The sequence below is a fragment of the Vitis vinifera genome, chromosome 4 (assembly GCF_030704535.1).
Source record: "Vitis vinifera cultivar Pinot Noir 40024 chromosome 4, ASM3070453v1".
In the NCBI taxonomy this organism is placed as follows: domain Eukaryota; kingdom Viridiplantae; phylum Streptophyta; class Magnoliopsida; order Vitales; family Vitaceae; genus Vitis; species Vitis vinifera.
In genome coordinates, this window is record NC_081808.1 from 19,149,283 (window position 1) to 19,172,673 (window position 23,391).

At 31.8% G+C, this 23,391-nt stretch overlaps 1 protein-coding gene across 1 annotated transcript; it reads left to right on the forward strand.

Moving 5' to 3' along the window:
- The first annotated feature begins 17,878 nt into the window (after positions 1-17,878).
- Positions 17,879-19,626, forward strand: LOC100265092 (anthocyanidin 3-O-glucosyltransferase 5). The gene has a single exon (XM_002273320.4). It carries the CDS (start codon positions 17,972-17,974, stop codon positions 19,478-19,480), a length of 1,509 nt encoding a protein of 502 aa, XP_002273356.1. The 5' UTR covers positions 17,879-17,971; the 3' UTR covers positions 19,481-19,626.
- The last annotated feature ends 3,765 nt before the right edge of the window (positions 19,627-23,391 follow it).

The following is a 23,391-nucleotide window of genomic DNA, read 5'->3' on the forward strand; positions in this document are numbered from 1 at the left end:
AAAGATAATATTTATCCATTTTTTATAAAAAAAAAATTAACTTAAATTCTTTTAACATATTTATATTCATTTATTTTAAAATTTTAAAAATGTTGTAAAATAAAATAATAAGGAGAAGAAAATACGAGAGAATAAACAAAGATATTCAAATAAAAGAAAAATAGAATGTAGGGAAAGAATTGAAAATTTTCATTAAAGGTATCTCCCTTTTATAGAGAGTCACAAAGAAATATACATCATCCACAAGTTCCCATAATCCGATAAAATATCATATTTTATAATACTCTTCTTTGAATGATGATAAGAATATGTCTCATTAAAACCTTACTAGGAAAAATCTTATAAGAAAAACCTTAATGAAGGAAAAATAATACAATATTCTTTTGGATTACTACAACTACCCTATTAAAAACCTTGCTAATAAAATCTAATAGGACAAAACCTGGACGAAGGAAAAAATAGTACATCATAGTGATATTCCTATCAATAAGCTCCTCCCTTATGTTAACATGATTATAATCTCTCTAATAGCGTAACATGAAGATCTTTGAGTCGATGTATTCCAATGAGCATCTTAAGTCTTATAGTTGACAATGCCTTTGTGAATAGATTTGTTAAATTGTCACTTGACCTTATTTGTTGAACAACATTTTAATTACTCTTCTGGAGTTGATGAATGTAAAAGAACTTAAGCGATATATGCTTAATTTTATCACCTTTAATGTGTCTTTCTTTAATCTCCGCAATGCATACAATATTATATAACTTGGTAGCATTACCTCTGATGGAGGGTAGTCCACATGTTTCCATTATTTGCTTGATTGATCTCCATGATATTGTTGTATCACCATAAATAAATACATACCTCATTTGAAATGAGTTTTGTGGGGGTTTGAAAGATAGGCAACGTCTGCATATTCAAACAATTAAGATTATGATCTTTCAGAATAACATAGACCCATGTTATCAAGTACATGATTGACTTTATTCCAATGTCTATGAGTTGGTGTAGAACTATATCTTGCAAGTTAACAAATAATGTAATATTTGGTCGTGTATAATTTGCAAGATACATTAGTGCACTAATAACGCTATAATATGGTACTTCTAGACCAAGTAGTTCTTCATTATCTTCTTTAAAACAAAAAGATCATTTTTCACTTCAAGTGAATGAACTATCATCAAAGAACTTAATGGATGTCATTTACTAATATGAAAGTGCTTCAAAACTTTCTTTATATATGTTGACTAATAAACTAATATTTCATTTAAAAAGTACTCAATCTGTAAGCCGAGACAAAAATTTTGTTTTCCAGGATCTTTCATTTCAATTTTACTTTTCAAATAGTCAACTATTCTTGTAAGCTTTTCAAGAGTTCCAACAAAATTCAATGTTCCACATATATTATAATAATTGCAAATATTTAACATAATGAATATGCATAGACAAAATAAGGTAATACATACATACTTTCCATTTCAAATATTCATTGAAGTGATTGTACCACATGCCTTTGGACTGCTTAATTGATACAAATATTTTTGTAGCTTAATTGAGTATATGTTATAATGTTTTTAATTAGTTGCTTCATGTATTTGAAATATTTAAGGGATTTTCATATATATGTCATTATCTAAATATCCATGTAAGTATGTAGTAACAACATTCATGAGACACAAATCCAATCCTTTTGAGAATGCTAAACAAATTAGATATCTAAATATGATTGAGTCCATCATAGGAGAATATGTTTTCTCGTAGTTAATATTAGGTCTTGTTATCATCAAAACCTGATTAGGAGAACCTAAAAACATAAAAGATGCTATAGTTGATGAAAATTGGATGATTGCTATGCAAGAAGAATTAAATCAATTTGAAAGAAGTGAAGTATGGGAACTAGTACCAAGACCTTCAAATCAAAGTGTTATTGGAACTAAATGGGTCTTTAGAAACAAAATGGATGAAAATGGCATCATAGTAAGAAATAAGGCAAGATTGGTGGCCCAAGGGTATAATCAAGAAGAAGGAATAGACTATGAAGAGACTTTTGCCCCCGTAGCTAGATTGGAAGCAATTAGAATGTTGCTTGCTTTTGCATGTTTCAAAGACTTTATTCTATATCAAATGGATGTGAAAAGTGTTTTTCTAAATGGCTTCATAAACGAGGAAGTATATGTTGAACAACCACCCGGTTTTCAAAGCTTCAACTTTCCAAACCATGTTTTTAAACTTAAAAAGGCACTTTATGGTTTGAAACAAGCACCTAGAGCTTGGTATGAAAGACTAAGTAAATTTCTTTTGAAAAAGGGTTTTAAAATGGGAAAAATCGACACAACTCTTTTCATTAAAACCAAAGAAAAGGATATGCTTCTAGTTCAAATATATGTTGATGATATTATTTTTGGGGCTACTAATGACTCTCTTTGTGAAGATTTCTCTAAGTGTATGCATAGTGAGTTTGAAATGAGCATGATGAGGGAACTCAATTACTTCCTTAGACTTCAAATCAAGCAACTAAAGGAAAGAACCTTCATCAATCAAGCAAAGTATATAAAGGATCTTCTCAAGAGGTTCAACATGGAAGAAGCCAAGGTGATGAAAACTCCAATGAGCTCATCCATCAAGCTTGACATGGATGAAAAAGGTAAATCTATTGACTCAACTATGTATAGAGGCATGATAGGATCCTTGCTTTATTTGACCGCTAGTAGACCCGATATCATGTATAGTGTATGCTTGTGTGCTAGATTTCAATCTTGTCCTAAAGAATCTCACTTAAGTGCCGTTAAAAGAATTCTTAGATATTTGAAAGGGACAATGAATATTGGTTTGTGGTATCCTAAGGGTGATAATTTTGAATTGATTGGGTTCTCGGATGCCGATTTTGCCGGTTGTAGAGTTGAAAGAAAGAGCACTAGTGGCACTTGTCATTTCTTAGGACACTCACTTGTCTCATGGCATAGTAAGAAGCAAAATTCGGTAGCTTTGTCAACGGCGGAAGCCGAATACATAGCAGCCGGTTTGTGTTGTGCTCAAATCCTTTGGATGAAACAAACACTTAGTGATTTTAACTTATCTTTTGAGCATGTTCCTATCAAATGTGATAACACTAGTGCCATAAATATTTCAAAAAATCCCGTGCAACACTCTAGGACCAAGCATATAGAAATTAGACATCATTTTCTTAGAGATCATGCACAAAAGGGTGACATTACACTTGAATTTGTAAGCACAAAAGATCAACTTGCCGATATTTTTACAAAACCTCTAAGTGAAGAACAATTTTCCGATATTAGAAGACAACTAGGGGTTATTTCTCTTTGATCTGATGTTTGTATAATGAATTCTTGTTGGAAATGCATTATGATTGCATAAATTTCATCTCATATGCATCATATAGCAATCCCTTAGAAAATAGGTCAATTTTTGACCAAAAATCAAAATTCCCGTGGCATTGGACATCAAAAATTGGGGATTTCAACTGAAAAGAGCGGGGGGAGGATCACGAGACAAGAATACGCAAAAAATTGGAAAATGAAAACGTTGACCGTTGACCAGGCGGTCGACCGATTGAGGAACCGGTCGACCGGTTCGTCGGGGTTGGAAGTTTAAAAGGCCCCCGCGCGTCAGTTTTTTTCACTGTTCTCTGGCATTCCTCGAAGACCCTTCATCTTCCCTCCTTCAGAGATCAGTTTGGGCTATTCCTTGGACCGATTTCAGGTTTTGGAGTGTTCTTTGACGAGATTTGAGGCTAGGGTTTCATCTCTGGACGGATTTGGACTTCGGATCTTGACGGGTTCCTCTCTATTTGCGCGCCATCTTCTGATTTTTTCTCCTTTCCCGCGCGCCGAGGGCTTCTTGGGGCTAGTCTTCTCTCTTTGCCTACTAGCTTCAGTTCTCCAAGCATATTTCCATTTTTGGATTTTGGATGGCTCCTCGAAAGGAGACGGGTACTTCCAGAGCTCAGGGCAAGCGCCCTGTTGAGCCCTCTCAGCAGCCCGAGCAGACCGAGACTCGCCGAAAGGCGAGGTATGACACCGCCCTCTTCGGCTCAGTTGAGGATTATCATAGGTACAAGACGCATTTCGCCAAGAGAAAGGTGGTTCCAGGGAGAAACATCAATTTCTTCCAACTTCAGAGTCTCGGGTTTGAGGGACTCTTCACCAGGATGGGATGGCTGCCAGTTGTGACCGTCTATGAGCCTATCTTTCCGAATTTAGTGCGTGCATTCTACTCCAGGATGACCTATGGACTTGGAGGGCCGATTAGGACTACTGTCTGAGGAGTTGAGATTGAGCTGAGTCCGGAGAGCATTTGTCGCATCCTTGACGTTCCTCCCGTTGGTCTTCGAGTATATGAGGCCAAGGCATGGCCTACTATCCCCGGGTTCGAGCCTAGAGAGGCCATTCAGAGGCTGTGCGGACTTGCAGATGCCCATGGGATGGGCAAACCTTCAGCACATAGCCTGACCGTGCCCAGCAGAGTCCTTCATCATATGATCTGCTCCATCCTATTACCACGGGGTGGACATCGGGACGAGGTCTCCTACTATGAGGCCTTTCTTGTCTACTCACTTCTCACCGGGAGGCGGATACATGTAGGATATGTGATGATGCGGCATATGATGTCCTGTTGTGAGAGCACCACACGAGTGCTTCCCTACGGCCGCTTCCTCACTCGTGTCTTCAAGGATGCTGGGATAGACTTGAGTAGAAAGACAGAGTTTGAGGCACCTAGCATCTATGACACTTATGACGAGCATTCTCTGGGGCGCATGAAGCTTGAGAAGGCCCCCGACGGCTCCTGGGTTAGGAAAGCCGAGCGACAGGCCCGGGGACATGATCAGCTACACCCCGGAGTAGAGGAGGAGGACGAGATTCGAGAGATGGAGGATGAGTTGGACCCTCAGAGGGACCTTGAGCAGAGAGGGCCAGAGCTTGACATTCCGGCTCCACATCAGTCGGGGGGCATTCATGATGAGGCTACCTTCTCAGAGCCTATGATGACTGAGCCATCATTTACCGAGCTACTATCTCAGGCTCCTGAGCATCCACCTTGGATGGATTTGTCGGCACAGATTAGCTCTCTCGGGACTCGTATGGAGGAGTTAGCTGTTGTTCATGATACTCGCTTTTATTCCGTGGAAGATCGCATCGATCAGTATCAGGCCGGCTTCACCTCTCAGTTTGAGCAGCTGGCACAGAGGATTGAGCGTCTTGAGAGCCGCCAGGAGCGTCTTGAGAGCCGCCAGGAGAGTCAGCACGAGGAGATGATGGCTTACCTCCGTTCTGTGTTTCCACCACCACCTCCTCAGCCTTGATTTTGTTTGGGATCCCCCTTCGTTTCTTTTTGATGTTGCCAAAGGGGGAGATATGTTAGGATAGGGACCTTAGGAGACTTTTTCATTTCCATGCATATCATACGCTTTCATGTACTCTTGCTCTTGCTTATATATGATATGACACTGTTATTGATTTACATTTCCTAAATTTTGTGTTGATTATCCCATGGTTAGTTTGAGGGGGAGATTTCTCTGTCTCCTAGATAACCAAGGTTTGTCATCATCAAAAAGGGGGAGATTGTTAGCCCAAGGGTTCTCCTAATCAGGTTTTGATGATAACAAACCGTGGTTAAGTGACTAATTGCTTTAAATTGTTAAGAATCTCAGGTATAATCTCAAGGATCAAACGAATACGGGATAAAGACCATTTGGAAGACTTGTGATCATAGGAAATGAATGTAAGATGATAGCATGAGTGCACTTAGGATGTTCATACATTTTCATGCATCTTAGAAAACTCGGTTTATTCTTTAAAACTTGATTTTCTTTAAAACCCGAGTTTTATCAAATATACCTTAGGCAAATTGACTCAAAATTGACATATTAACTCTCCTAAAGACCTTGCCTAAGTATTGGAAAAGAAAGAAATAAAAAAGGATAGGTTTTCAGGGCCAAAAGGCTCATCCGGTCGAGGCTATGGCCAACCGGCTCAACCGGTTGGGGAACCGGTCGACCGGTTTCCCTTGTCCGGTCGAGGTCCGGTCGAGGGAGACACAAAAACTTTCTCTCTCTCCCAGTAGCTTCCTCTTCCCGGTCGAGCCTCACCCTTTGTCCGGTCGAAGTCCGGTCGAGGCAACGGTAACCTGCTATGCATTAAATGCTCCAACGGCTAGTGATCCGGTCGACCCTTTGCTCGTCCGGTCGAGGCTACTTTCTGCTGTTTTTGTCTCCCGAGCTTAGAAACCTATAAATTGAGAGCTCCTATTCATTTATGACTAAGAGAACAATTGCATTCAAAGCCTACCTACCTGTTCTTGATCAAAAAGCTCTCATCTTCTTTCTTAGTGCATTAAACCATCAATTGCATATTCTTAGTGTACTCTTGCAATTCATCCTAGCTTTCTCTTGTACTTGAGCCTTCCTTAAGCTAGGTTGAGAGTTTCATCCTTGTGTAAGCTGAGTGTGAAAGCCTTCAAGTGGTTCAAATTTTGAAGAGATTGTGTAAGAGCCCATTGGAGCCGGAATCCAAGTGTAAGACGATTGAAAGCTTGATTGTAGCTTCAAGTTAGTGGAACCCTCACTCGGTTAGGAGATTGAGGAGAGTGGACGTAGGCAAGGGAGTGCCGAACCACTATAAATCTGAGTTTGAATTCTCTACCTTTATCTCTTTCCTTTATTTATTTTGTGCATATATTGTTGTGTGGAAAAAGATTTTGAAAAACCCAATTCACCCCCCCCCCCCCCCCCCCCCCCCCCCTTTTGGGTATTTTCCTTAATTATTCATAGCCTTTGTTATATCAGGTCTCTATGAGAAACCTTGAACTATGAGTTACGCTTTATATCCTATGATTTCATTTTTCTCATTACAATTTTTTATAAACACTCATTTATATTTAAAAGTTTGACAACTTTAGGCATCTAGACTATTGGTCCAAATACTTCTCATTTTTCTAATAAGTCTAGTTTTGTCGAGATGTAGTCTTTCCATTTTTGCCAATCTTTTCTATGTTGATATTCATCAATAATTTCTACTTTGGGATCCTCATTTCTTGTGATGTCAATAGGCACTTGGAAAGAAAATATATTTTTTAGAAAAATTAGGCTAATCCAATCTATGGTAATCACCCTAGAGGGTGGAGGGTGAATAGGGTGATGATCTCTTTTTGCAAATTTAAACTATATGAATGTAAGAGAAAAATATATGCAAGTATATAATAAAACAATATAAAGACAATTGCATATAAAGTAAAAGAATAGAGAATGCAAACATAAGGTTTTATAGTGGTTCGGCGCAACCTGGTCTACATCTACTCTCCTCTAGCTTCAATCCCAAGCTTGAGGTTCCACTAATTCAAGCCTTCCAAACCAAGCCTTCAAGCAATACAATTGGATTATGGTTCCAATCCACCATTTTGGACTTTTGGCTCTAAGCACCCTTTACAATCCTCAAGAGATATCCCACTCTTGAATAACTTCTCAAGTGATACCCCACACTTGAGAAACTTCATCTCAAAGATTTATAAATAAATGACCTCACAAAATCCTAATACAAAAACTTTAAACTCAAATGATACAAGAAAACTAGGATTGAAATGTGTACTAATAATATGCAAGTTTTAGAATAATAATGCACTCAAAACACTCTTCAAATGCTCAAATATATTCAAGAAAGGTTTAAGAAGGTTGAGCTCTTAAACAATGAAGATTTGAAGCCTTTTTATAGAGGAAAAAAGTCAAACTTGTCGTTAGGGGTTCGACCGGTCGAGCTGGGGGTCGACTGGTTAACTAGTCGTTAGCATTTAATGCTTGGCAAGTTACCGTTGGACCTCGACCAGTTGAGGTATGGGTTAACCGGTTCTTCATCCGATTGAACAACCATTCTGGAAGAGAGAGAAGGTTTTTTGCACCCCTCAATCGATTGAGCTGGCAGTCGATCGGTTTCTCATCCAGTTCAACCGGTTGAGCCGTTTTTGGCTCAACAACCAACTTTTTCAACTTAAAACCTTTTTAAAAAGTTTGAAAAATATTTGACACAAGATTTTAGTTGAAAACATGAAATCATCCAATTTTAAAACATTTAAAACAAAATAACTCTTGGATGATTTTGGTGCATAAGTAAAGAATGTAATGCATGAAAATCCTAGTGCACCAACAACCTTACAAAAAGATTTTATGAAGTTTGGGTCTTGAAAAACAGTTTTCTTTGAGGTGGTCTTCTTCTTCATGATTTCTCTTTGGCTTGATTTGTCTTTGTAATTGCCACTTTGGAAATCGTCTTGCCTAATCACACTTGAAATATAATCATTAGTTCTAAATCTTGTTTTTTTATCATAAAAACCGAGATTAACCAAACCTTGGTTTCACAATATTGTTAATTATAAAAGTATTTCAATCTCATTTTTCTCCATATATAAGTAGATAATTGAGATCTCATCATTATTAGGTACTTTTACCTTTTTAGGAGCTAAGTGTAAAACAAATGCCTCTCATAAGGCTACTTGTTTAAATTGTGCATCTTCAAGGGTTGCTTGAGACTGATCAGTCATTTTAATAACTCATTTTATATGCAATTTTTTCAAGAGTGCCATCTTTCATATATCTTTCCTTGTGTTTTCCTCTTCTAGGGAATGTGTTTGCTTTTTCAGGGTCTACCGTGCTTCAAGTGTGCCTTAGACTCATTATTTAATTGTCTATCAAGGACATTAACTCGTTATTTAATTGCTCTTCAAGGACATTGTAGGACCTTAGGCGCTACTAACTCTCCTAAAAGCAATTCCTGTTAGGAAAGGTGCATACCCCAACCTTATAGTGCATTCACCCAAGCGCCCATGACGAACACAAGGGGAGTTGATGGACGCAGCCAACCCTCCGACTTGCCAACAAACTCCCTCCCAGCGACACCCTTAGGGTTCGAACCCATGACATTGGCTCTGATACCACTTGTAGGACCTCAGACGCTACCAACTTTCCTAAAAGCAATTGTTGTTAGGAAATGCGCATATCCTAGCCTTATAGTGCATTCACACAAGCACCCACGATGAACACAAGGGGAGTTGATGGACGCGGCCAACCCTTCGATCTGCTAACAAACATCAACTCATTATTTAATCGTCTTTCACAGACATCATTGCATTATTTAATCATTCTTCACGAACATCAATGCATTATTTAATTGTCATTCAAGGACATTAATTCGCATTGGAATATTCTAGGTTAGTGAAAATGATTTTGTCACTTTCTTTGCATCAATTAAAACATTTGGTAGTTGATTTGCAAGTCCTTGAAAATAAATAATCTTTTTGAACTTCCAATTCACGTTGATTAATACATGAATCAAGATAAGTCAAAGTCAATGCATTCCAAATAATTTCACAATGTTTTTCTAGAATTGGCTCTTCTCTCCCTAACGGCAGGAAAATTGTCTCATTAAAATGATAATATGCACAAAATGTCATTCTATCTTTTAAGTATATAAGTAGACTAGTCACTACATAAAAACTTCTGGTTGTTATAATGTACGTTCATATAACTTTACAATGAATTAATAAATCATTGTTTACTCCGGGGAACTAAGTTGGTCTTACAAGATTCTTCTAGATCTAGCATAGTATAAAGTGACATTCACATGAAATCAAATACTACTAATGACATAGTATAAGCCCTTTTGGAGCCTTTAATCAGGTTTTTATCACTTGATATAGTATTAATATTGTTTGTCATCAATGTTATGCAATTAATGAGACAAGAGTTTCATTAAAATAACAAATCATAAAACATGTTATAAAGACCTCGCCTTTATAGAGTTGAAAAAAATATTATCATAGAGAAAGAGTTAAAATCAATGGAAAAATACTAGTCATCGATGATAACTTACCTTAATAAGTTGTGTAAAAATAATGAAAGCATATATAACACAACAAAACAAATATGAAAAAAGATAATTTAAAGTTATATATTTCTTAATATCTCACACATTTGATTTTGTAAGTGTGGAGCAATTTATACATGAAATAACTATGAAGTATTTCAATAATCAATCTAATTGTAGTGATAGATCAATAATTTTATTCAAAATATTATTATTATCTAAATCAATATGCAAAAATTAATTCATAAATTAAAGTTTCAAAAGAACATAACATGATTTAATACATCTTGTTGCCTCAAAACTTTAATTGAAATACTACAAATCCATCTAAACATATATGTAAAGATATAACATAATATATTGAAAACAATAGTTGAACCTATTGTAATTTTAAAATTATTTTTGGATAATAAAAATAGCATATGTGGCAACATGCAATAATATATATTATTTTATATAACTCAAAATTTTCAATCATAAAAACATGCCTTAAAGAAAATTGACATACAAAATCAATTTATTAATAATATGACCAAATCATATATTTCACATGTATAAAAAAAATAATCAAAATTTTCTATACATAATTTTATTATTAAATTCTCAATAAGTAAATCCAAATAAAAAAAATGTTGTCTAGAATTTTCAAAATATAAGTACATATATACCATCCAAAAATCTCAACTTTCTATATGAAATAAGCATATTTTACATAAGATATTGGAAAATCTCAATTATTATATCAAAAGATTATTGTGTATTAAAGAACTAGAAAAAAATATTCTAATGTATCACCTCTAACACAAGAACATTAAGTATAAACATCATACTTTCATACAATCAAAAATTCCACATCTATATATAAATCTTTCTACTAATGATAATATAACCTCTAATAATAGGAATTCATAAAAAAATTATCAAGCACTTACCTATTTGTATAGCTTGATATACAAAATATTAATCTTTTGATACTATGTAAATATTATCTGTATACTTGTTATCATAACTTCAGACTATAATATATTTTATTATAACTTTTGGTTATATATATAAATTTCATAAAGTTGTACAAAATTGTTAATTAAAAATTTTGTTCTCTATACCTTTGAGTTATAGGAAAGTACATAATAACAACTTTGACATAACCTTTGATTAGTACAAAGAATATTAATTTTTTCATTTTCATAACTTCAGGTTATGAATAATAATATTTATATAACTTTTGCTTATATTCATATAGCTTCTAGCTATACGAGTTTTAACAATTATTAATTTACTAAATTCATAGCTTCAAGTTATGAATAATTAAAATTTGAATAATGTTATAATAACATTAAACAATTGATAATTATATTATGATATAACTTCTAGTTATACAACAAAATTAAAAAAAAAAATTATGTATCTTCTAGCCATATAGTTGTTTATTGACAATTTTGTTTCGTATAACTTCTAATTATACAAAAGAATTAGAAATTGTGTGTACAACTTGTAGCTATGAAACAATTATTAATAAAAAAAATTGTTTCAATAATTCCTAGTTATGAAAAATGCGTGAATACAAAATAAAAATTAAAAGTTAATATCTTTCATAGCTTTAAGCTATGATTATTTTGTTAGAACAGGAAAATATTTAAATTTGTACATAGTTTTAGGGTATGAACTATTTTTTTTTAATGTAAATTTGTGCATATCCTTAGGTTATGAACTATTCATTATGTAGATTTGTGCATAGTTTCAAGTTACAAACTATTTATTTTATAACTTCTAGGTATATAATATTATTTTGTATAACTTTCAATCATATTGTATAATTAAAAACAAATAATTATGAGTTATGTACATAGTTTATGACCATGCATTTGTAATTTTGAATTTGTACATAGTTTCAAACCATGAACTATTCATTTTATAGCTTTGGGCCATATAATGTTGTATTATATAACTTCCAGTTATATAATATAATTAAAAAGTAATTAGGGATCTTATATGCAACTTCTGACTATGCATTTGTAATTTTGTATTTTACCTCATAACATTCGGTTATGAAGATTATACGTATTTTTCATAACTTCTATTATGAAAATTTTTCTATATAACTTCTAGTTATTATATAATTAAAATCTATAATTATATGAAATATGATTACATAACTTCAAGATATGAAATAAAGTAAATAAAAATTATAATAATACAATGCACATTATTCATATTTTATTTGAAAAGAATAAGACTACATACCTATACGAAATTTTGTAGGTGAATTTTTCACTTTTCTTTTGTACCTTGAGCATTCTTCTTTTTTTCTATGTACTTAGAGCGTCATTCTTTTATACCTTGAGCATTCTTCTTTTTTTCTATGTACTTAGAACGTCATACTGATAACGTGTTGTAAGAAGAAAATACAAGAAAATAAACAAAGATATTAAAAGAAAAGTAGAATAAAATGTAGGAAGAGAATTGAAAATTTTCATTATAGGTATATATCTTTTATAGGAAGTTACAAAGAAATATACATCAATATAAATGATGATCATCTATATGTTCCCATATAAAATCTCACATTTTATAACAAAAAATCTAATTTTATTAAAACATATTTTATTACATTTTAAATAAAAATGATTTATATGAAATATTTTATTTGAGATTTAATTTCTAAAATTTTGTTACAAATTTTTTGTTATTATCATTAATCTATTTAAATAATTAAAATTATTAAAAATTATATTAATGATATATTTTATCAAGTTAATTTTAATTTATAAAATATTAGAACATTATTATTTTTTTTAATATTTTAGTAATTTTTGAATAAATTTATATTTTTAATATTTAAAAAAACATTTAAAATTAAATAAAATTATTAGGATAAATATAAAATAAAATAAAATGAAGTGATAATAACATTTTTAAATAAGATTAATGAGAATACAAATAATTAAAAATAAAAGAATAATATAAAATAAAAGAGTGATATAAATTTAAAATAAAAGATAAATTGGAAAAACAATAATTAAAAAACGCATGTAAATTTTTTTTTTTAAAAAATGCTTTTTTGAAAAGAAAAAAAAACGGTGAATTTTTTCAGCGAAGTTTCACGATTTTCCCAAAATATTGATTTTTTAGTGATTCACCCAACCAATAATCGGTGTCTAATTTCGTTTTGGCAAAAAATATAAGCAAAATTTCTCAATTTTTCAAACCTTGATTATGAGGTGCTTAGACAAGCTGTAAGATCAATAGAAGGCTTGGAGCAAGTAGAGGCACAGGAGAAGCACGTTTGTGGCTTCGAGTAAGTTCAATCTCATTAGCATCTTGCTCAACTAGTGCTTAGATCTCATCCTCCCCATCCCTTTCTATCTTTGGCTAGGTAATATGGCTCACATGCTGGGACCAGGAGGCCCGATCAAGAGGCATGCGTAGGCTAACGAAAGACAAGGAGCTCATGCTGGAACTCAAGACCTTGCTAAAGATCTGAGAAACGATAATGAGAAATAATAGATTGCTGATATGGGTAACACTAGGATCTCATAACATCAAGTATACATCGACCTTTATCTATGCCCCTTCTCCTTCCAATGAAGAATACATAGTGTACAAAGTGAGCAACTAAACAACAAATTTGGGTTGATGAGAAGTAGGATAGAATGTATTTTTCCTAAATGTGCCTAAAACCCCTTGGCAACATCAATCAATAGAATATAAATGAGTAAGAGATTAGATGAGCAACAACCTCACACTTGGTCAATTAGTGTCGAAACATTGGGCACCGTAGGGAAAGTAATGCATAGATAAGGTTGAATACATATGACATAAGTGAATGTCAACCCATATATGGAGACATTTAACTAGATCTCTAGAACATAATCAAAGATGATCTAAATTAGATTTTATTTTTTAAATCTAGGTCAAGTTCAAGACAAGATCAAGTATTACTTTATTATATCCCACTTGTTTATATTTATAATTAAATAAAAATTATTTTAATTTCTTTTTTATTTTACCTTTTTAACACATATAAAATGAAATTAATAATTTCCTTTAAAAATAAATTATAATATTTATTATTTATAAAATGTATTTATGTTTATGTAATTAGAATTTTGAAAAAAAAATTGAATAGGGGTAGGATAGGCCAAGATGAATATGCGAAATTCTCACACCATCCTAACTTTTGGGGTGATTAGTCTGCAACCATCTCTTTGTGATCCCCAACAACATTAAAATTGTCCTTTTCATTTTCTTTACCTAACTCTTTATTATTTTTTTCCTATTATTATTAATTATCATTGTATTAACTTTTGTAACTTACCAAAAATGTGGAAAAGCCATGATCACCCAATCAACTCGCTTTTCAGTGACTTTGTACAATTATTACTTTTGACAAGGTTAATAAAAAAATAATTAATTTAATTTAATAAATCTAAGATATGATTAAAATTAATAAACTAATTTAAGATACCCTTTACAAGTAATTTAATGGAGTACTATGCATTCATATCCTTTGCTTAAAGTTCCATGGATCAAGAATACACATTTACACATATCATTGACATTGTGAACTCCCTTATACATGTTGACTATGGGGTTGAGGATTCTTCATATACATGTATCAAGTGGTCGGCATGCTTATTTCACGTTCTTTGTCACACACATAAATAAAGGTGCCTACCCATAACGCCCTTAGATGTACAAAATCAAGAAAATTTTGTATCAATTCGTTCCCACAAGGAAGAAAGTATTACCCAAAAAAAAAAAAAAAAGTTGAGTGAAATCAAACATGAAAAAAGAAAAAAAAAGTGTACATAATCTAAAAATCACATGGGAAACAATACTATGGATGAAAAGAAAAGAAAATAAAAATTTGCAAGAAAAAAATAGTTATATTTATCATTAGAAGTACAAATCAAGAACATTTTGGATCAATAAGAAAGTACTTAAAGAAGTATTAAAGAAAAAAATTAAATGGAATCGAACATAAAACATGAAAAGAGGAGAGTCTTTAAAATTGTTACAAGAAACATAAACTTGATTCATTCCTAAAAATAATATTTTTATTAATGAAAATGTCTACAACAAGAAAAAAAAAAAAGTATTTGATTAAAATTATGAAATAATCCTAAATTTGTAAAAATAACCCTTCCTATATTTGAATTTGAAAAATAACTAATTTTCATAAATATTTTAACTTTTGGATTATTTAGAGAAAATTTTGCTTTCATAAGAAATTAGAAAGAATAAGGTGGTGTTTGTTTTTTTTACTTTTTATTGAAAGCAATTTATTTTCAAAATTTAGGTTATTTATTTTTTTATAATTTATTATAAACTTTTTATTAAATAAAAAAAATCAAAATATATAATTTTTTCTAAATAGGAAAAATAACACATTAATTTTTTTTTACTTTTTAATACTTAATAGAAATAAAATATTACAAAAACAAACAACTTAATATTTAATACTATTAAGCATTAAGATTTTATTTATAATCAAGTAAAAAAACAAACACCACCTTAATTTATTAAAAATTAATAATTTTATACTTCTCAAAACCAAACTTTTAGGTATTTCCTAACCTGCATTTCCATTTTTGTTTTTCAGATGGGAACTTTTTTGGCCACTTCCATTTTCAAATATGAAAAGTACTCTTAAAAGTGCCTTCCGAAACTGCCGAGGCACAGCATGTTATGCAGACAGCGTCCACACTCGGCAAAGTCACACACGCACGAAAACGATAATCCTCCTCCCATCCACGTTCCTCATGGAGAAACTTTTGTATTTTATACGGTTTCAATGCCTACTTAGACTTGACATGGGACCACTACGATGGGGACGTAAAACTAAAGCAACGGAATTTAGGCGTTTAATTTGTACATGCATGCTTCAATAATTTGATTATTTTTCAGTTCACAAAATAGAAAATAAGAATAAAAATTAATTTTATTTTCTTAATGTTAATATATTTTGAATTTTTTAAAAATAAAAATAAAATAAAATAATATTATTATAAAAATAAAAATTTAATTCATCTCGTAATAAGCCATCTCTATTTCCATTCAACCCACGCAATTATTGAAAATGAATTATTTTTCGACACAACTGGATAGAAGTGCTGACAATGATTCAATCCTGCCGACCCAAGACACTAGAAAGAGTCACATCGCCTCCACTGGGTCAACGCCTCATCACAGCCTAATAATAGTAGGATAATATCTCCAAACAGTACGCAGGATGCTAAGAAAGTCAAAGCTGGTTTACGGTGAAGCGCGTGAACTTCATCGCACACCAAATGCTAATTGAACTTAATTTACCAATCAATTATAAAAGGTATGCACTAAGGGTGGGAAAAAAATATTTGGAGAGTAAATTATTTATTTATTTATTTATTTTAATTAAAAATTTAAAAATATATTTTATTTCACATTAAGAGATTAAGAGTATGGGTGTAATGATTTTAGAAAATATTTTAGTTTTTATAATACTTAAAAAATAAAAATTTTAAAGTATTAGAATTATAAAATCGTTTTCTAAAATCATTATCAAATAAACTCTAATTATTTTATTTTTACTTAATTGATTTACATTCAGTTATTATGTTTTTAATATAATGATTAAATTTCTCTATTATGGACGCATTTATAAATTAAAAATCACATGCATGAAAAACATAAAAAGTAAAAAAGTATTATATAATAAAATTATTTAAAAATTTATACACTTTAAAACTTACATTTTTTTTTAATTTTCTATTTTTTAATATAACTTTGATTTTAATATAAAAGGCTTAAAAAAATTATTATGTATAATTGTAATGATAAGTGGAAAATAATATATCTAAGTCATCTACACACTAAAAGAGGTAATGTTATCAATGTGTATTGTAAACATTATTGAACTATAAAAAAAAATTAATATTATCATCCAACAAATTCAAAAACAGAAACCAATAAAAGCAATATATATATATATATGACCTATAAAAGTAGTAGGTGTTTTTCATTTTTTTTATTTCTAAAAATATTTTTGTTAATACAAATAATCAATTTAAATGGGAATTCAATCTTCTCATTTAATTAAGCTTTTAATTACTTGTCGTAATAGAACTATTTCTAAAGTTGTCATCACAAACCTAAAAGGTATTTTAAAATTTAATCTTTTCAATACTAATAATCAACTTAAATAAGGATTTAATTTTTCATTTAGTTAAGGTTTTAATTACTAGTCGTAATAAAACAATTCTTGAAATTACTATCATTAACTTAAAAGGCAATTCAAAATTTAATATTTTCAATGCTAATAATCAACTTAAATGAGAATTTAATATTTTCATTTACTTATTTTTCAATTACTTACTAGAGGGCATTCCTGGCAATATTGTCATCATATTAAGCATTTACTAGTATGTATACGAAGAGAAAAAAAAAATTTAGAACAAGAAATATTTAAGAAGAATTACAATTTGAGGATCTTATACAAGAAATTTTATAAATAACATCCTGTTAATTAGTTTCTATTGAACATGATAATTTATGTATTTAAATGATATTTTATTTTCATAAAATGAAAACAGATTAACAGATCAAAAATTATAAATTTAATGTTAAATGATTATTTGTGACATTATTTTGGAATATTTTCGTGGACTCACGGAACCTTATCTGACTTTCTTTAAATATGTTTTGTTGAAAATATATATTTTAATAAAGGTGGGGTATGTTTATGTATCAATGCTTCCAACTACGATCGAAGGAAAATAAATGCTTTTCAAGACTAAGTAGGGAACCCATGCAGCATACATTTCTAGACCCAAGAGTCAGCGTTTCTAAACAGCACTCCCCTAGTCAGCTGGACCATCGCTTGATGAGTGACGAGTCAAGTGTGGCATCCTCAAACAACTTGGCCAGTGGCCAAAATAAAGATTGAGAATTTTTTTATTAGCTATAAATCCAAATAAATAAAATAAAAATTCACCCAAGAGTTTCTATATAAGGATGGCACTTTAGACCCAGGAATGTATGTAAACCAAACCAGTTTCAAGGTTAATTGAATTGAACCCATTCCTCCCCTACCAGTTTCGTCTTCTTAGCTTTTGCAGCCATGGAAGGCACAAAACCTCATGCAGCCCTACTCGCTAGCCCTGGCATGGGTCACCTCATCCCCGTTCTCGAGCTTGGAAAGCGCCTTATCACTCATCACGGCTTCCAAGTCACCGTTTTTGTGGTGGCAACTGAAGTCTCACCCGCCCAATCCCTGCTGCTCCAACAAGCCACCACTCCTCATCTCCCTAACTTGGTCTCACTTCCGGTGGTTAATGACTCCATCTTAGTCGACCCAGAAGCATCTGTCCTTGAACAGCTGCTGTCTATGGTACGCGGCTCCCTTCCACGGCTCCGCTCTGCAATCTCGGCCATGAAGGTTCCTCCAACCGTCCTCATAGTCGATATGTTTGGTCTCGAAGCTTTCAAAATCGCTAATGAGTTTGAGATGCTCAAGTACGTTTACATTACTTCAAACGCATGGTTCCTTGCTTTCACCGCATATTTACCCGTCCTCGATAAGCTGGTGGAAACCAAATGCTCTGATCTCCAAGAACCCACTCGAATTCCCGGGTGCAAGCCGTTATGGGTAGAACATGTATTTGAGCCGGTTCTGGACATCAAGAATGAGATGTACCACGCATACATGCGCATGGCGGTTGAGATCACCATGGCCGATGGAGTATTGGTGAACACGTGGGAGAACCTGGAGCATCCAACGCTTGCTGCCATGCGCGATGACAAACTCTTGGGCCAGATAGTAAAGGCCCCCGTCTATCCCGTCGGCCCACTTACTAGACCCATAGAACCGACAGATTCGGAGAACGGTGTATTGGACTGGCTGGGCATGCAACCCAGTGAATCAGTAATTTACGTTTCGTTTGGAAGCGGTGGAACTCTATCAGCTAAGCAAACTACTGAGCTGGCTTGGGGTTTGGAGCTGAGCCGTCAAAACTTTGTCTGGGTGATACGGCCACCCATGGATGATGATGCAGCGGCGGCTCTTTTCACATCGGCGGACGGACGTGATGGCATCGCAGAGTACTTGCCTGATGGGTTCTTGGAGCGGACCAAAAAGGTTGGATGTGTGGTACCCATGTGGGCCCCGCAAGCCCAGATTTTGGGGCATCCATCGGTTGGAGGATTCATAACGCATTGCGGGTGGAATTCAACTCTGGAGAGTATGGTGAATGGGGTACCCATGATTGCATGGCCACTCTACGCCGAGCAAAAGATGAACGCAGTCATGTTAACCGAAGAGCTGGGTGTGGCCATCAGACCAAATGTGTTTCCCACCAAGGGAGTGGTGGGCAGGGAGGAGATAGCGACCATGGTGAGGAGGCTGATGGAGGACTCGGAAGGGAATGCAATAAGGGCTAAAGTTAAGGAATTGAAATACAGTGCCGAGAAGGCTTTAAGCAAGGGTGGTTCCTCCTACACTTCACTGTCTCATGTGGTCATGGATTGCCAGATGATGAGCCGATCATCCCAGCAACCCTTGGATAACAGAACCTCCACCAATCCTCCATCCCCGTCACTCAAAGGGATGCACCTGACCACTGTGCGTTGAGGAGCACGTTAATTAATTAATGGACCATAGAAATCAAGTATCTGTTCTTCTCTTAAGTTTCCCAACTATATTTTATAGGTTGTGGCTAAAGTGCCCTATAAAGGTCTTCTTGATTATCCTAATGACAAGGGTATCGTTTTGTTACACACGAGTCATGGTGTTCTCTGCTATTACCTTAAATCATATATCTCTGCCTGTTTATATATGCGCTATCAAACAACCTAGAAAGCTAATCCAGTGATTTAAAATTTTAATTAATTTTAATTATATTTCATATTCTTTATTATAAAAAATAAATATGAAAAAACACATTTTTTTAGACCCAAGAATCGCCTTAAAATCTTGTCAGTCAAAGGGAAAAAGTGTTTTTGCACCGATTCCTTTTTCGCCTACATGCTAAAAGGCCAAAAACAAAGAGGAAAAGGAGTAGATAATAATATCTTGGCAAAAAAATCCCATGGGAAAGTGATGGTATTGAAGAGATTTGACTTACAAAATGCAACCCTCCCTGCAGGCTCCAACTCAATTTATCCAATTCGCATGCTTGAAAGAGACACTCATGATAAGAGGAAAGCGTGAGTCCTCTAACTGTAGCCTTAGTTTCTGGCTTCTACGCAGACTCTAGAACTGTATGTGTCATTAATTAGTTGGGGGGACCTCTTGGGGATGGGTCGTGGGACTCTGCATTGGATGCCATGCCATTGTTGACGCCACCATAAATGAGCTACAAAATAGGTTTCTAAAGGCCAAAAAAAGGGAGCATCGCCCTCCATTGAAGGGATGCTTCCCATCCAACTTGTGGCCTGTTAGATTGACTGTCGTCAAGGGAAGAACGTATTCAATTTGAAAGAACATATATAGGTTTGTGCTTAATTATATTTTGAATTTTTTTTTCCCCTAGAGTTATTCTTCTAGGTGATGTTTGATTAAAAAATTGTTTATGAGTATATTTAAACCGTGATTCTGTATGTATTTTTAACCTTTTTAATATTTAAAAAATAAAAATTTAGTGAAGTTTAAAATTATTATAAAACAAATTCTTAAAAAGTGTAAAAAAACATCTTATATCAATTGAAATTAAAGTAGTCTCAAAAACCGTTTTATTTATTACATAACTTAATGATAATTTGTTACTAATAACAAAACATTGTAAATGATTTATAAAAATTTATATTTTTTTAATTATAGTAGTTTTGTTCAAGATTTCTTAAATACTACATACTTGTATAAGCAGAAATCCTTATCGTTTATTGAATTTATTATAAAATAAGTTCAATTTTAATTTTTTAAATTGAATTTATGTAGTTCAAAATCATATGATTTTTCTTAATTAGAAAATAATTGATGTGACATTTTCTCTAGGCCCTATCTACTTAATTGCGTGCCAAGGAGAATGCCACTTGTTTTTTTTTATGTAGAAAATTACCATTTAGGGCCATCGATAATTCTTGGATAAGGTAGGACAAAAGATAGAAAATCTCCATAAAGGTCCTTTAATAAGATAATAAAGTGAAATTCCACAAGTGTCCTTAGGATATTTTTTTTACAAAAAATTAATTTCAATAAAATGGTTTTTTAAAAATATACATTTAACATAAATTTAATTTTTTATTCCAATATATGACCGATATAAAAATTGTGAAAATTATTTTTTTAATATACAACTTCCAATATGGTCAAAATTGGTTTCTCAAAACTTTTATGTTAAAAATCCCCCCCGGAAAGGGACATGGACCGACATGAAATTGGTTTCTCAAAATAGGCTGGCATTGATGCCAACTCACCTACAGCACATATTTTCTAAATCCTTAGTTTTGAGTAAAAATAATGTTTTTTTTTTGTCACAAAACCCTAGTTATTAATCATAATTTGAAAATACAAAACCGTAATTATTGACTTCATTAATGTCCATTGATTTAGACTCCTTCCCTTTCCCAACTGCGAATCAACTTTAAATTTAAGCTTAACTATAATCATCAATTACGATTCTAGGCTTAAATTTAAAGTTGTAATCATTAACTATTGTTTTGATTATTTTAAAAAAAATTCAAAATCATAATTATCAACTATGATTTTACGAGAGTACACTAGTTTGAGAATGAAATTACTTTGTGGAATTTTTGTTTTAAAAAATTCATTTCTATCCAAAACTTTGAAAATTGTTATAACGGTATGTGAACTTTCCGTACATGTTTGATAAAATTCACAAAATTGTGTTTAAGAAAATTGATAAGTTAAAAAAATAAATGACTTTAAAAATAATTTGAGTTTCTAACTATGAATATCTTAGTTTATATGACTTTTTCCCTTTATGGATAGCTTCATATCATGAGAAAAATATTTCTACATAATTTCTAGCAGTAAGAAAATGTGAAGTTACAAGAATTCTAACCTCTAAAAAATTATAATTAATTAAAAGATAATTTTAAAAATAAAACAATCAAAAACATGTAAAAACCTAATAATGATAATTAAATTTTATAATTAGTTTCTTAAAATAGTAAGGTTATACTTGATTTTTTGAAAAATTTGTGGGAAAATGCAAGAGAAAGAAAATTGAGGAAAAAAATAGAATAAAAGAAAAATAAAAAATAGATTTAAAATTAACAAATTGTTTTTATGTGGTTCTTCAAATTCATTTCACTTATTTTTCTCTATTATATAAAAATTAAATAATTTTAAAATATATAAAATTTTAACTAATTTTAATTATAATTTATTTTTTTCATATTTTTTATAGTAAAACTTAATATGAGAAAACTAATTTTCTTAACATTTTTTTTTCTTTCTTACTGTTTGCCGAGAACCAAACATAACTAAAATGACCATAAGGTTATTATGACAATATGTTATAAAATAAAATAAAAGCAATGCAAGATTACTAATCAAGAATTTCTATCTCATAAATGGAAGATATCTTTTTTATTGACTTACAAAGACAATTTTACCATTAATATTTTAAATGGGACTAAGGGAGGAAAAAGAATTAAAAGTAATTTTACATTTATGAGGTGATGGTCATCTACCATCCATGTAGCATTTATAACATTAAAATAACTTGCTCTTAACATCCTCCCTCATGTAGGAGTCCATCCCGCATGTGAAGAGACATAGAAAGAGCAAAGTCCTTTTTGAACTTGAGGAACAAATATGAAATATGCAATATCACCTTGAATTATCAATTTTTCTAAAAAATTAAATTTATCAAATTTGAGTTTAATATGTCTAACATACTTTTAACATTTTTAATATCTAAACCAATATTTTTTTATTATTGATAATTTTTTTATTGTTTATTTTAATATGCATATCATACTCTAAACATTTTTTTTTTCAAATAAAGTGTAAAAAATTTTTTTAATTTTATTTTTTTTAATAAATTAAAATAAGTGAAGATTCTAATCTTTCAAAAATCAAAATTTTCATAATAAAAAGCTGGTCTCCCACCAGGTGAAGTGCACATGAAAATAATTGATCCATAAATATGATTTGGGAAATGCATAAAGAATTTTTTTTATATAAAAAGAAATTAAAATTATAGATTTGGGACTTAAAAAAAAAAAGATGTAAGCCAACTTCTGTGGATTGTGTGGATGGCAAGCCAATTTTTATTTAGGGGTCATCAATTTTCTTCTCTTTAGTTATTTACTTAAGATAATGTAATAATTTTAAATGCTAAAAAATCAACATATTAGATAAAAATTACTTCCAACTTAATCTTGAATATTCTTTATTAAATAGATTAAATTTAATTGTTTACTAATTAAAATCACTAAATTTTATTGTTTATTTTTTTTTAGTTTTTCATAATTTTCATTTGTACTTTTCAAATGAAACTCTATATTTCCAAATCAAATCCTAAGTACAAAAAATAAAAACAAAGTCTCAAATTTGAGATCCTAAGATTTCTT

Excerpts from the sequence above, each read along its gene's own strand:
- LOC100265092 (XM_002273320.4), top strand. The coding sequence starts at position 17,972 with ATGGAAGGCACAAAACCTCATGCAGCCCTACTCGCTAGCCCTGGCATG.